General features: G+C 34.2%; 2 protein-coding genes across 2 annotated transcripts; both read left to right on the forward strand.

Annotated features, from left to right (window-relative positions):
* The first annotated feature begins 1,392 nt into the window (after positions 1-1,392).
* On the forward strand, positions 1,393-6,275 carry LOC108224981 (uncharacterized). The gene is made up of 4 exons (XM_017399759.2): positions 1,393-1,622; positions 3,061-3,389; positions 3,671-5,936; positions 6,021-6,275. The coding sequence occupies exons 1-4, from the start codon at positions 1,515-1,517 to the stop codon at positions 6,075-6,077; spliced, it is 2,760 nt and encodes a 919-aa protein (XP_017255248.1). The 5' UTR covers positions 1,393-1,514; the 3' UTR covers positions 6,078-6,275.
* A 1,226-nt stretch (positions 6,276-7,501) lies between these two features.
* LOC108224580 (leucine-rich repeat protein 2) lies at positions 7,502-10,481 on the forward strand. The gene is made up of 7 exons (XM_017399250.2): positions 7,502-7,773; positions 7,890-8,022; positions 8,791-8,862; positions 9,185-9,328; positions 9,430-9,501; positions 9,594-9,665; positions 10,211-10,481. Exons 1-7 carry the CDS (start codon positions 7,707-7,709, stop codon positions 10,275-10,277), a joined length of 627 nt encoding a protein of 208 aa, XP_017254739.1. The 5' UTR covers positions 7,502-7,706; the 3' UTR covers positions 10,278-10,481.
* Positions 10,482-12,059: the final 1,578 nt, after the last annotated feature.

A 12,059-nucleotide genomic window follows, 5' to 3' on the forward strand; every position in this document is an offset into this window, starting at 1 on the left:
TGCGAATGGAATCCGAGTCCAGTGCGTAACTGTCTCCTTAAAGCGTATTTCGCCCTCAACATATATGATGAACGATTGCCTCCCAGGATAAAACGGATTGGCGATGCAAGAAGCACCTTCGATGAACCAGAACAAGACTGAGAACTATCACCGACGGCTAGGGTTTTTTGGATGCGAGAGGTTGTGTATTATCGTGTGTATAAAACCCTAAACTATAATGAATATATATAGGCAATGCAAGACTTGTGTGGAAAAAAATTCTTCGGGCCCAGATTTTGCTGCATTCGTGTCCGCAGGTCGCACACGCGGAAAAGCCCGAGGCTTGCGAAGCCACGAAATTTGCCTCGAACTCCCACAATTTGCACCCCCCTGGGCGCACGTAGGTGGTGGAGCAATACACTAGTAACGCATTTAGACACTACCAAAGTGTCTTGCTATATAAAGCCTTTAAATGCTCTTTATTGAATCAATGCGGGACTCAAGTTTTCTCTCCAATTTTCCACTACCAAGGAAGCAACTTTGGATCATCATAAGTCATCCATTCTTTAATCGTTTTGAGTGAATAAACATGCATTGGAAAGCTCTCTCGGAGGAGAACATAATCCAAGCATAACCCGCCACGAGCACGTAGCTGAGCCTCACTCAAATTTGTGCTCAAAATGACAAACTTATATAAATTTATTTTTTATATAAATAAAAAATATGGACAAAAGTGGATATAGATATTATGTCCTTCGTCCTGCGTCTGACCCGCACTCTATTCATACATACATTACAAAATTATATAAATTTATACGTACCTATTAAATTAATCAAAATAAAATTATATTATAATTTCATGTAAACTATTTGATAAATTTTTAATATGCGAAAATAATAAGAATTTGATACATATATTATAAAAATATATTTCTATATGAAAAATATTATATTTTTTATATAAATAAATAAGTAATAAATAATTTAACTCAAAATTCGTAGATAATGGATAATATCCACTCCTCGGAGAAGACAAAAATATAATAAATCAATATGATTTTTTTTTTGAAATAATAAATCAATATGATTAATATAAGATATGATTTATTTTATGTACGGTATAAATAATAAACACCATGAAACCCACCCCAAACACCCAATCAGCTGCATCCATTGATTACGTTAACAAGACAGATAAATTAAAGTCTTCAATAATTTGGATATGAAAATATCATAAAGATATCGATCGACTCGTTAAGAAATCTTAAATTCAAAAATGCACATAAAAATTGAACTTAATTACTTGTATAACAAAACATAAATCAAAGGGACCGTTACTGAACAGGGACGGAGTATCTTTTAACGGATAGTTTTCATTTTAAAAATTATTATACATACCCTCCTCTCTCTCTCTCTCACACATTGTTTCTTGATACATACAGACAGAAATATCTCTTATTAAAATTCAGGAGTTAAGTAATCTGTACCCAGTTCCAGTGATTTGATTTTTGTGTTCAAACATCGGTATATACGAGATGGATCTTGGTTGTTTAGACATGGGTTGTCTTGAAAAGCTCAAGAATCATCAATCTTCAGTTGATTCTACTGACTCTCCTCGCTCTTCTTCTTCTAAATCTGGAAAGGTATGATCTTCTAATCTTCTTCAATTATCTTAGTCTCTTTGCTTTGCTTTTCTTTTTTAATTTGAGGTTTTGTTTTTTTTCTTGATTGGGACAAATTTATAAACCCTAAAAATTGGGTTAAGTCTATGCAGGCTTTCTTAATTTTGGTCCATATTGTTTTTCATGATTCAGTTTATTATTTGTATGTCATTCTAGATTATTTGATATGTCTACGCTGCTTACATCTTCTTCTTGGACCCTACTTGTGTGTGGAATTGGGATATATCGGTGTTTGGTTTTGTTCTTTAGTAAATGAACATGATTTTACTGAAAATTTTTGGTATTGGTTGATTAAGGCATAGATGAAGGGCTTATTACAACTTACAATTTTGTGTCATTGTGTGGTAATGTTTAATTTGCCAGTGAATGGATTGTTTTAAGTCTATAAATAATGCTCATATTATGAGGTATTTGAACATGTGTTAGTAATGTTTTTCTTAAGTGTCTCAGTAATTATATGGGTTATTAGCATCAGAGTCATGTTTATGCTGCATTATCTTCCGGCATAAGTTAATCTTTGGTTCGGATATATTTACAGTTCTATAAATGTTGTTTGAATTCGTTCAAGTGGTTTACATTTTGTTGATTTGGATATACTTTCAGAGGAGTATGGTAAAAAAACATGATGGTCTACAACAATGTATTTGAATTTGTTTGTTGTGGTCTAAATTATTTTCAACTTGATTAACATTGATAGTCATAATTTTTTGGTCTGTTCGGTTTTGGCCATATTACAGTATAACACATTCATGCTTTCTACGACTTCACATCATTCTCTAATCAGAGTTTCTGAATGGTGATCGATAGTGATTGTGACAGGATGGCTGTCTTCTTATTTGTATGGTGCAATCACTAGTAGTTACATGTTGAATCAGTAATCCTAGAATCTATTGATTTCTTCTCATATTTGTTCTCTTATCACATTATTCTCTAACTGAGTTTCCGAACGGGGATCGATAGTGATTGTGACATGATGGTTGTCTTCTTATTTGTATGGTGCAACCACTCCTAGTTACATGTTGAATCAGTAATCCTAGAATCTATTGATTTCTTCTCATATTTGTTCTCTTATCACATTATTCTCTAACTGAGTTTCTGAACGGGGATCGATAGTGATTGTGACATGATGGTTGTCTTCTTACTTGTATGGTGCAACCACTCCTAGTTACATGTTGAATCAGTAATCCTAGAATCCATTGATTTCTTCGCATGCGTGTTCTCTTATCACATTATTCTCTAATTGAGTTTCCGAATCGTGATCGATAGTAATCGTGCAGGATGGCTATCTTCTTATTTGTATAGTGCAACTTCTCGTAGTTACATGCTGCGTCAGTAATCCTAGAATCTATTGATTTCTTCTCATGTCTATTCTCTTATCCGTGTTAATTGGAACCTGCAGAAAAGAACAGTTAGAGATAGCCATCCAAGCTTGAGCGGTCTCAGCAAAGTTACATCACAGATTAAAAAACCTTCCCGCCGTAAAGTTTCACCCATCAACTGGTTCCCACGCACGAAGGTTGAATCGTACTTAAAAAGGAAAATAAAAATGCTCCAGGATGTAGATGGGATGAGATCCACTCTTGATGAAACACTGGGGGATTCAAATCCCCATTATTCAAGAGTTTTGAGAGAAAAAATTGCAGTAAGAGAGGCTGCGAAAAAGGCATTGGAGGCTCGAAAGGCTGCGTTGGTTGAGGCTTCTTGGTGCCGCATACTTAAAGCATCCAGGTATGCATTTGAACCATCTGTTTCTGAAGTGGTTTGTTTTGGCTGGAGCGCACAAATCTGCTAAAAAAATGCTCAAGGGTTGATTAGCATCTCAAGCATAAAAAAGAAGAAACAATGTTGTTTATATAGACACTTAATTTGGGGTATAGATTATCCTTTTTGAGGTGTTCCACATTTACTCTTTTCTTTCTAGCAAAAATAAGGTTTGAACCCTTGACTCCAAAGTGTATCACTTATATATTGCTATTTGACTAATTAATTGGTAAAACAAATTTTGACAGGATTGAAACCAAAGAAGCTGAAACTATGCTGCTCAAAGCAGAAAATACTGCAGCTGAAGCATTTGAAGCTGCAAAGGCTATTGGTGTGATCATGTACGACATACCAGATTATTCTCAAAAACATTATCAAATAGAAACATTGAATGTAAATGGAGGGGACTCTACCAGACATACTGTTAGGACATCTTTTGAAACTGCATTTGAGGTGGATAAACAAGTAGCTGCAGCTGTTAAAGCTGCATTTATTAATCTTGCAAATTGCACATCTAAAGATGAAATCAAGGAGATGTTGCGAACAATTAGTCATAATCCAGATACAGATGACAGTAATCTTGAAGGGTTATCTTCAGAATGTGAATCTGATACTGGGTCTGAATTTGAATCAGCATCGGTCGATGCTAATATTTGCTCTCAAGATGTTGATGCCGTAGCATTGGTTGGCAAGGCAAGACAACGAAAATACAAGAGGCAGTTCCCAGAAAAACATCACAAGGCAAAGCTTGTCGACATGATGCTAGAGAGAATTAAATGCCTAAAAGATGATGAACTTGCATCTTTAGCCACTATTGTTGCAACTTGCGGATTGAGCGCTGTTCTTGCCAAAGCGGAGAACATCGACCAGCATAACTTAGGTGCTGCTTCTGATCATGCACCAGCTGCCAATCTTCCCAGGAGAGTGTCTTCCTTTGGGGCAGGAAGAACAAGGACATATCATACTGATGTGCAGCTGCATAATCAAGTTGAGACTGAAATTCCAAGCCTAGACAAATTTTTGGTTAAGCGTTTGACCAGACTTGAAAGAGAGGTACAAGAAGCCAAGAACTCCAAAATCAACAAGCTGGGTGAAGAAGGGTATAGAGAAGAACAGGAGAAACCAGATCATGAAAAGGTCTGTTCCAGTGGTAGTATATTAACTGCCGACTTGGGTAGTATTCTTGTAAAACACAAGTCTAAACTTGAGAAGGAAGTTGAAGAGGCAAAGAAGAACTCTGGGAAGATGTTTGTTAAGGATCCTATGATTGCAAAAGGGAGTAATAATTCATCCGAGGTTGTTCCAGACCTTGGAAGTGTTTTGAACAAAAAACATGTCTCAAAGCTTAAGAAAGAGATTGAAGAGGCCAAAAGGGAAATGGGTAAACTATATGAGCCAAATGGCAAGAAAGCCGCAAGAGAGCAAAATTGGTCTTTTGGCCAGACACAACAAGATGTTTCAGAATTTCCAAGCTTGGATAAGACTATGGTGAAACACATGTCAAGACTTGAAAGAGAAGTCCAAGAAGCAAGATTTGAAAGAAAAAGGGAGGCAGATGAAAAAGATAAGGGTACTGGTACTGGTAATAATTCAGCTGTGGTTGTTCCTGACCTTGAAAGTATGCTAACAAGAAAGCATGTCTCAAAGTTTAAGAAGGAGATTGAAGAGGCCAAAAGGGAAAATGGTAAACTATATGAATCGAATGGCAAGAAAACTGAAAGAAAGCAAAATTGGGCATCTGGCCAGACCCAAAAAGATGGGTCAGAATTTCCAAGCTTAGAAAAGGCTCTGGTCAAGCGCATGTCAAGACTTGAAAGAGAAGTCCTGGAAGCAAGAAACGGAAAGAAAAAGAAGCCTTCAATCGCAGATTCTGTGGAGAATTCAACATGTTCTCTTGGAGGCCAAGTGGGGAAAGAAAATATTGATCTAAATCAGGAACTCGAAACAACACAAAATGGAATTTCTATAGATTTTTCAGTTGAGACGTCAATTCCCAATGAACAATCAATATTGGAAGCTGCAGAAGCTCTATCGCTTGATCACAAAGGACTAGAATCTAGCAACGGATGTGAAAGTAGCCTTGACAAGATTGTGGTTAAACCACCAGTTCATCGGGTGCAAAAGGAAAAAACGAAAGCATTTCCTGTGGAAGCTGATCAAGGAAGCAATGTCGCAGATTGTGAAAGCTTGGATAAAGTTTTAATAAAACATGTGTCCAGGCTTGAGAAAGAGAAATTGGAGTATGGTAAAAAGCAAGAAGTAACTAATATAAAGAAAAATAGGGAAACTAAAAAAGAGTTGGAAAGCAGCGAAGGAAGCTTGGATCAAATATTGATTAAACCCAAGTCCAGGCTCGAGAGGGAAAAGATAAGTGCTGCTCAGCAATCAGACAGCCAGATACTGCATTCAGCAACTCGCCGCCAGGCAAGGGAGAAAGAAATGCAGCAAGCATGGGGAGGGCTAAGCTTAGGAAATTCCATACTCCCCCGTCAATCTCGGCTTCAACGTGATAAGGTAAGTGTTTATATCTCGTCTTCTTATTGCTGTACTGCTACTAAATATTAGAACCTTTTTTCATACATGCGTTATTTTACTTAGGCTGCTTGGCAAAAAGCTGAGGAAGAGGAAAGGATGAGAGCTACAGAGCATGTGTGACATCTTTATTAAACATGCTTCCACAGTGGTTTCAGAAAGGAGGTTTCATATTGCTTAGCAGTTGTTATATTACATAGCTTATGTTTGATATTTATTCAGTAGTTCTACAAAAACATATACAAGCTTTCTCATGCTTGAATTGTAAAATACTGTACTTTTCTTTTATAGAGCAACTGAATATAGCAGCAGTTCATTTTAGCATTGTTTTTTTATACATTGTCAAGTATGTGAAAGATGGAAGGGAGAACAGAATCTGGGAGATTTTCGACATATACTAGAAACCTTTATAGTCTTATTTATCTGGGTATGCCGCTCCAGGTCTTCATTCAATGGATTGCATGCTAATGACCCTTTTTTTATTACTGATCAGCGACTTTATAATATGTAAAAGAAAAGAATAGATTTGTCCTATAATTTTGAAACTAATATTAAGTGATCCATTTAATTTTAATTTCAAATTATAAATAAGCAATACAGAGAATATCATTGAAATCAGTGTTCTAAATATTTTCGATTTATTGAAAAATCCTCGGTTAATATTTAAAAAATATTTTATCGATTACACTCGAATTTTACCAAAAATTCTCGATTTATCGGAACAATTTCTGATAAATCATGGATAAATCTTATATTCGTTCATCAACCGATTAGTCTCATTCTCGATTTCTACGTTCATAACTGAAATAAAATATCTTTTTAATTCTCTATAATTTATAAAATCAATATTCTATATTATAGATATTAAGAGAACAATTGCAGACATACGGATACCTGTGGAGACCGGAGAAGAAATGTACCAAAACAAGATAAAATCTGTACCAAAACAAGATAAAATTGTACACACTTAAGTTGAGAGATTGGGACCATAACAATTGGTCCCCTTACTGTACTTTGAAATGGTCGTACTTTACAGTTTTTCCAACAAGCATGAGTTTTTTGTTGTTTGATCAACCAAACAAATTACTCCCTCTGTTTTTTTATATGACGCTTTGACTTTTGACACACACTTTTAAGTGCTTTGACCGGGTAGTTAAAAATATTATTTTTTGAATTTTCTTTTTCTGAATAATAATATATAATCAAAATTTTTATTCAGAAAAAGAAAATTTAAAAAATAATATTTTTAACCACCCGGTCAAAGCACTTAAAAATATGTGCCAAAAGTCAAAGCGTCATATAAAAAAACAGAGGGAGTAGAATAGATTGCTTGATTAAACAAAAATATAAGTAGATGACTATATCCCCGGTGGACAAGATTTTCCGAGTTATTTCTCGAACACGAGAAGCAACAGTAAAAACAAGACAGCAAGTCTTGTAAATTGAGGTCATTGTTGATTAGTCAGTGAACCCCACTTCACACGCCATGACTTTATTTCATCTTACACAGTAACTGATTATGCAGTACACACACAATCTTTAATCTTGTTTTTGTTTATTTGACAATTGACCATTCAAGTTTCAACTCCCCTTTCTCCCTCTCTCATCAGCAGCCTCTCTCTCTCTCTCTCTCTCTCTCCCCCTCTCTTTCCATTTGTTTCTTCCACTTTAAGTTCCAACTCTCTCTCTCCAATTTTTTCTTCCACTTTTAAAGTTCCAACTCTCTCTCTCTCTCTCTCCCCCCCCTCTACAATGGCTGCAACTTTTGCTCTCCTCTTCTTCCTGCTATCTGTCCCTGCCGTCCTCTGCAACTCTGAAGGTAAATTTCAATCACTGCCATCATACTTTCTTAGTTTGTATGTGCTATTTGGATTGAGTTTTTTGAATTTTATCAAGATACCCTGTATTAAATTATGTTCCTGTGATATTTTTCAGGAAATGCTTTACATGTCCTAAGAACTAGACTTTCTGACCCTAATAATGTTCTACAAAGTTGGGATCCAACACTGGTCAATCCTTGTACCTGGTTCCATGTTACTTGTGATAATCAAAATTCTGTTACTCGTTTGTAAGATCATTGCAACTTTATATATTTCTTGCACTTTTGTTTGTTATTAATCATTTGTTATACGTTTAATACAAAGGTATGAAATTGAAGTTATCATATTGCCTATGTGTTGATTGTGTTCTTGTTATCTTTTGTTACCCACTTCTTCAAAAGCTTAATGCTTCACTTGGTTGAAACTGAAAGGGAAAAAAATTGGACAATATCATGGAGGGAGAGAATTATCTAGGAGGTAAGAGGTGAAAAACAAATAAATGAAAGAGCTCGAAAGTTCTAGGATGAAGTTCGTGAAAAGAATGAGTTAGAAAGGATTGTGTAGCGTTCATTTGAAGTGCCAAGTATTTGAGCTGTTAGATCACTTGGGTACTCAAGTTTTGCAATCAGGGGTTAACACTTTCTTTTGGCCTTGTGACTTTTGTGCCATGGAATTCAAATACTCCATACAGGTGTTGGAGCATTTATTACCAAAAAAAGTGAATAATTTGGCAGAAAAATGAGTATAAATAATTTTATTTGAAATAGCTGTTTCTCTCATATATCTTAAATCAAGTGTCAGTCTCAGATATATGGTTGCAGTAAAAGTAGATAATATTGTATTAGGCTTGTCCGAAATGAGAACCAATTTACAATGAGAAATGGTATATTGGATGCAAATCACAAGTAACTTGTTGGATACAAAGCACAAATCACTAGTAATTTGTTATTTACAACCTTTTATTAAGTAAATTAATTGAAGAATATATCCTTAACATTTTTTCTTTTTAATTTCAGGGACTTGGGCAATGCAAATTTTTCAGGATCTCTTGGTTCGGAGCTTGGTGAGCTTGAGAACCTCCAATACCTGTACGGCTGTATTACCTTAAACATTCTTTTGGAAATATACTGTCTTTGCCTGTTAAATTTCATGCTTGCAAGTTGCAACTGATCGAATATAAGAAAGAAAGAAATGGTTTTACTTGTTACTGATTTATGCAATTTTTGTCTTTTTGATTTGTTTGTTTTCACAAACACGGATCCTTAAAAAAAATTGAATATTTCATTGCAGCAAATTGCTTTATGACTTCACATAAACAGTCCAAGGGTCTTTATAATTGAACATAGGCACTTCTCTTTTCCAGTAGTTTACGCTTTTTTGGTGAAGTTATGGTTACTCTATTGAATTCAGGGAACTGTATCGGAATAACATTGATGGAAAAATTCCAAAGGAGTTGGGTAAATTGAAAAACCTTATCAGCATGGATTTGTATAACAACAAATTTGAAGGAAGAATCCCCAAATCCTTTGCTAAGTTGAAGTCTCTAAGATTTTTGTAAGCATTTTCTTGTTTAAGTTGTGATTATTATTAGGCCCATGATTGTTAAATTGCGTTAATCTTCTGCTTCAATATTAATTTTGCTCTTATTATTACAGACGGCTAAATGATAACAACCTATCTGGACCTATTCCAAGAAAACTATCCAAACTTTCCAACCTCAAAGTTTTGTAAGTAACAGTTAGAAAATGAGTTAGAAAAAGCATCATTCACTTTGTGTAAATGAGAACTTGTTAATTATGTTTCCTTATTTGTATTTCAGTGATGTGTCTAATAACAACCTCTGTGGAACAATACCTGTTGATGGCCCTTTCGCAAATTTCCCCATAAAAAGGTAACGTTTTTATTACTTCAAAGTTCAAACCTATTTAACATGAACATCTTGTTTGTATATACAAAGGATTTAGATTGATCAACCTATCATCATTGTTGGGTAAAACTTGCCTGTATTACTCATGTGCACCTCCTGCTCCTAAATCCTTATTAACTGTATCATTTGCATTATATGTATATATATTAATTCTTATAAGAAGAAGTTGTATTTGGAATTGAGAAATAAAATTTGAACACCCAAAAACGTCAATACCTTTGTGACTATTTGTTTGCACGCATAACTTCGTATATGGAGATTAATGTATCAATTTAAAAGATGTAAAGCACTTTACACTTCAAGAAGGTTATTGAAGCCCTGTTCAAGCAAGCTTTTTTCTGATATTGAGCATTTTGTAGCTTGTTTTTTAGTGGTCAGGACGAGAGTAAATGACCTTAGACATAATCAGAACTTGTAGTTTGCTATTTTGTTTAAAAATAATTATCTGATATAATGTTGGACCTTCTCTTGTAAATCTTAGTAACTGGACCTCTGCTATTATCTTGCAGCTTTAAGAACAATAGGCTTAACGGACCTGAGCTAAAAGGGCTAGTACCCTATGACTTTGGATGCTAAAACTTGTGCCAAGGTTTAAATGTCTGCTTGGATTGCCACAATGTAATAATAGTTATCATGTATACGTAATGTATCTAGCTTGTATGAACTTGCCAATAAGTTTATAATGCTCCAAATATCGTCTTTCTGTCAGACATTTTACTGTATAAGATCACAGAGTCGTGAGTTTACAAAAGTAAAATAAAATTCAGAGTTGTGAACCTACGTTAAAGACAGGTTCATTTGTGGATTGCAAGTTCTTCACAGCCAAAACTCCAAAAGCATGGTATTGTTTATTTCTTTCTTCTGCACACCAAAAATGTTGTTTCATTTACAATATACCATTGTCATAGTAGTGACTCTGTTTTGGCCTTCATTCCGTTATATATACCAGCTCTGAGCATCAAATTCAATAGGTCATGCTATAAATAAAAGTTACAGATAATACATAAAATTTGGTTTACCGGGCTGCAATTTCAAAATTCGTTTTTATGAAATAGGTGCAGTCCGGGTATTTTGAATTGTGGAGATATTTTCCTTTTTCAACTAAATTGACTGCTAACCAATTCAATGCATGCCTACATATTTGACCAATCTTGCCTTTATTTAAATCTGGAAAACTGTTTCCAAAATTTCGGAGTCCACGAGATTAGAACTCAAGAAAAGAGAATCACGTGAAAGAGGGTATCAAGGGGATATACCAGGAATCTCATAAATTGTACTTCCCGCATTATGAGATGGTATTAGCTCCGTCCAAAATTACTTTTTTTTCTATTTTTTAAATTCAAATTGACCAATTTTAAATATTAAAAAAATATTAATATATTATTTTAAAAAATAGACTAGATGTATTCTCTAAATGATTATTTTTTTGGTTCTTCAAATATATAATACATATAAATCACAGTTCAAATATAATCAATATTATTGGTCCAAAGTCACAAGGGACAAGTGTTTTGAGATGAGGGAGTATATTTTTATTTTTTATAATGTGTTTGTGTATGTAATTATTTTCAAAAACTCATGCAAAATAATGTATATAGCATATTATGACAAAATTTCTTTAGTAAAAAGATATAAGGGACATGTTATAAATAGAAAATTTTTATTATATTGCACTCCTTCCGTCCCAACTCCTTTGTCTTGTTTAACTTTTTGTCGTCAAATTAACTCAATTTTGATTGAAATTTACGTATATTAAATAATAAAAATGTGTAAAAAGTATATTACTAAAATCTGCATTCATTCTATTTTAGGACGTATTTTTCAATTTTTTGAGATCATGTCGGAATAATTACTCATTGCCGGTCAAAGTCTGATCAGTTTGACAACAAAACGTCAAATAAGATAAAAGAAGTGGGATGGAATGAGTAAGGGTTGGATAATTTAATGTTAAGATTTTAAAAAAATGATGCTAGACCGTGTTGCGTTTTTATGTGAAAAACCGTACAAAATGTAAGACGATTGAGTAAAACACTATATGACATTTTGGTGGGGATGAGCGTAGTTCAGTTTGGTTCGGTTTTGACCGAAAACCAAACCGTAACCATATTTATTCGGTTTCTAAAATCAAAAACCAAAACCAAACCAAACACCGTTGGTTCGGTTTCGGTTTTTGATTTTGGTTTCGGTTTATAATGGTGCGGTTTCGGTTTTAAAACCAAATTAAATTAAATTACATATCCCCATAAATTTTTAATCATAAATATGCTTGAACTAAAGTTTTCAATTTAAAATGTATGATACTACTGCAGCTTCAGCAATAGCAAATTACCTGTTACCAGGCTCTTCAACAACATACTT

The sequence above is a fragment of the Daucus carota genome, chromosome 6, assembly GCF_001625215.2.
Source record: "Daucus carota subsp. sativus chromosome 6, DH1 v3.0, whole genome shotgun sequence".
In the NCBI taxonomy this organism is placed as follows: Eukaryota; Viridiplantae; Streptophyta; class Magnoliopsida; order Apiales; family Apiaceae; genus Daucus; species Daucus carota.

Coding starts and splice junctions, on each gene's coding strand:
- LOC108224981 (XM_017399759.2), top strand. CDS start 1,515: ATGGATCTTGGTTGTTTAGACATGGGTTGTCTTGAAAAGCTCAAGAAT. Junction 3,390..3,670: donor CGCATACTTAAAGCATCCAG/GTATGCATTTGA, acceptor AAATTTTGACAG/GATTGAAACCAAAGAAGCTG. Junction 5,937..6,020: donor CTCGGCTTCAACGTGATAAG/GTAAGTGTTTAT, acceptor TATTTTACTTAG/GCTGCTTGGCAAAAAGCTGA.
- LOC108224580 (XM_017399250.2), top strand. CDS start 7,707: ATGGCTGCAACTTTTGCTCTCCTCTTCTTCCTGCTATCTGTCCCTGCC. Junction 7,774..7,889: donor CGTCCTCTGCAACTCTGAAG/GTAAATTTCAAT, acceptor GATATTTTTCAG/GAAATGCTTTACATGTCCTA. Junction 9,502..9,593: donor CTTTCCAACCTCAAAGTTTT/GTAAGTAACAGT, acceptor TTTGTATTTCAG/TGATGTGTCTAATAACAACC.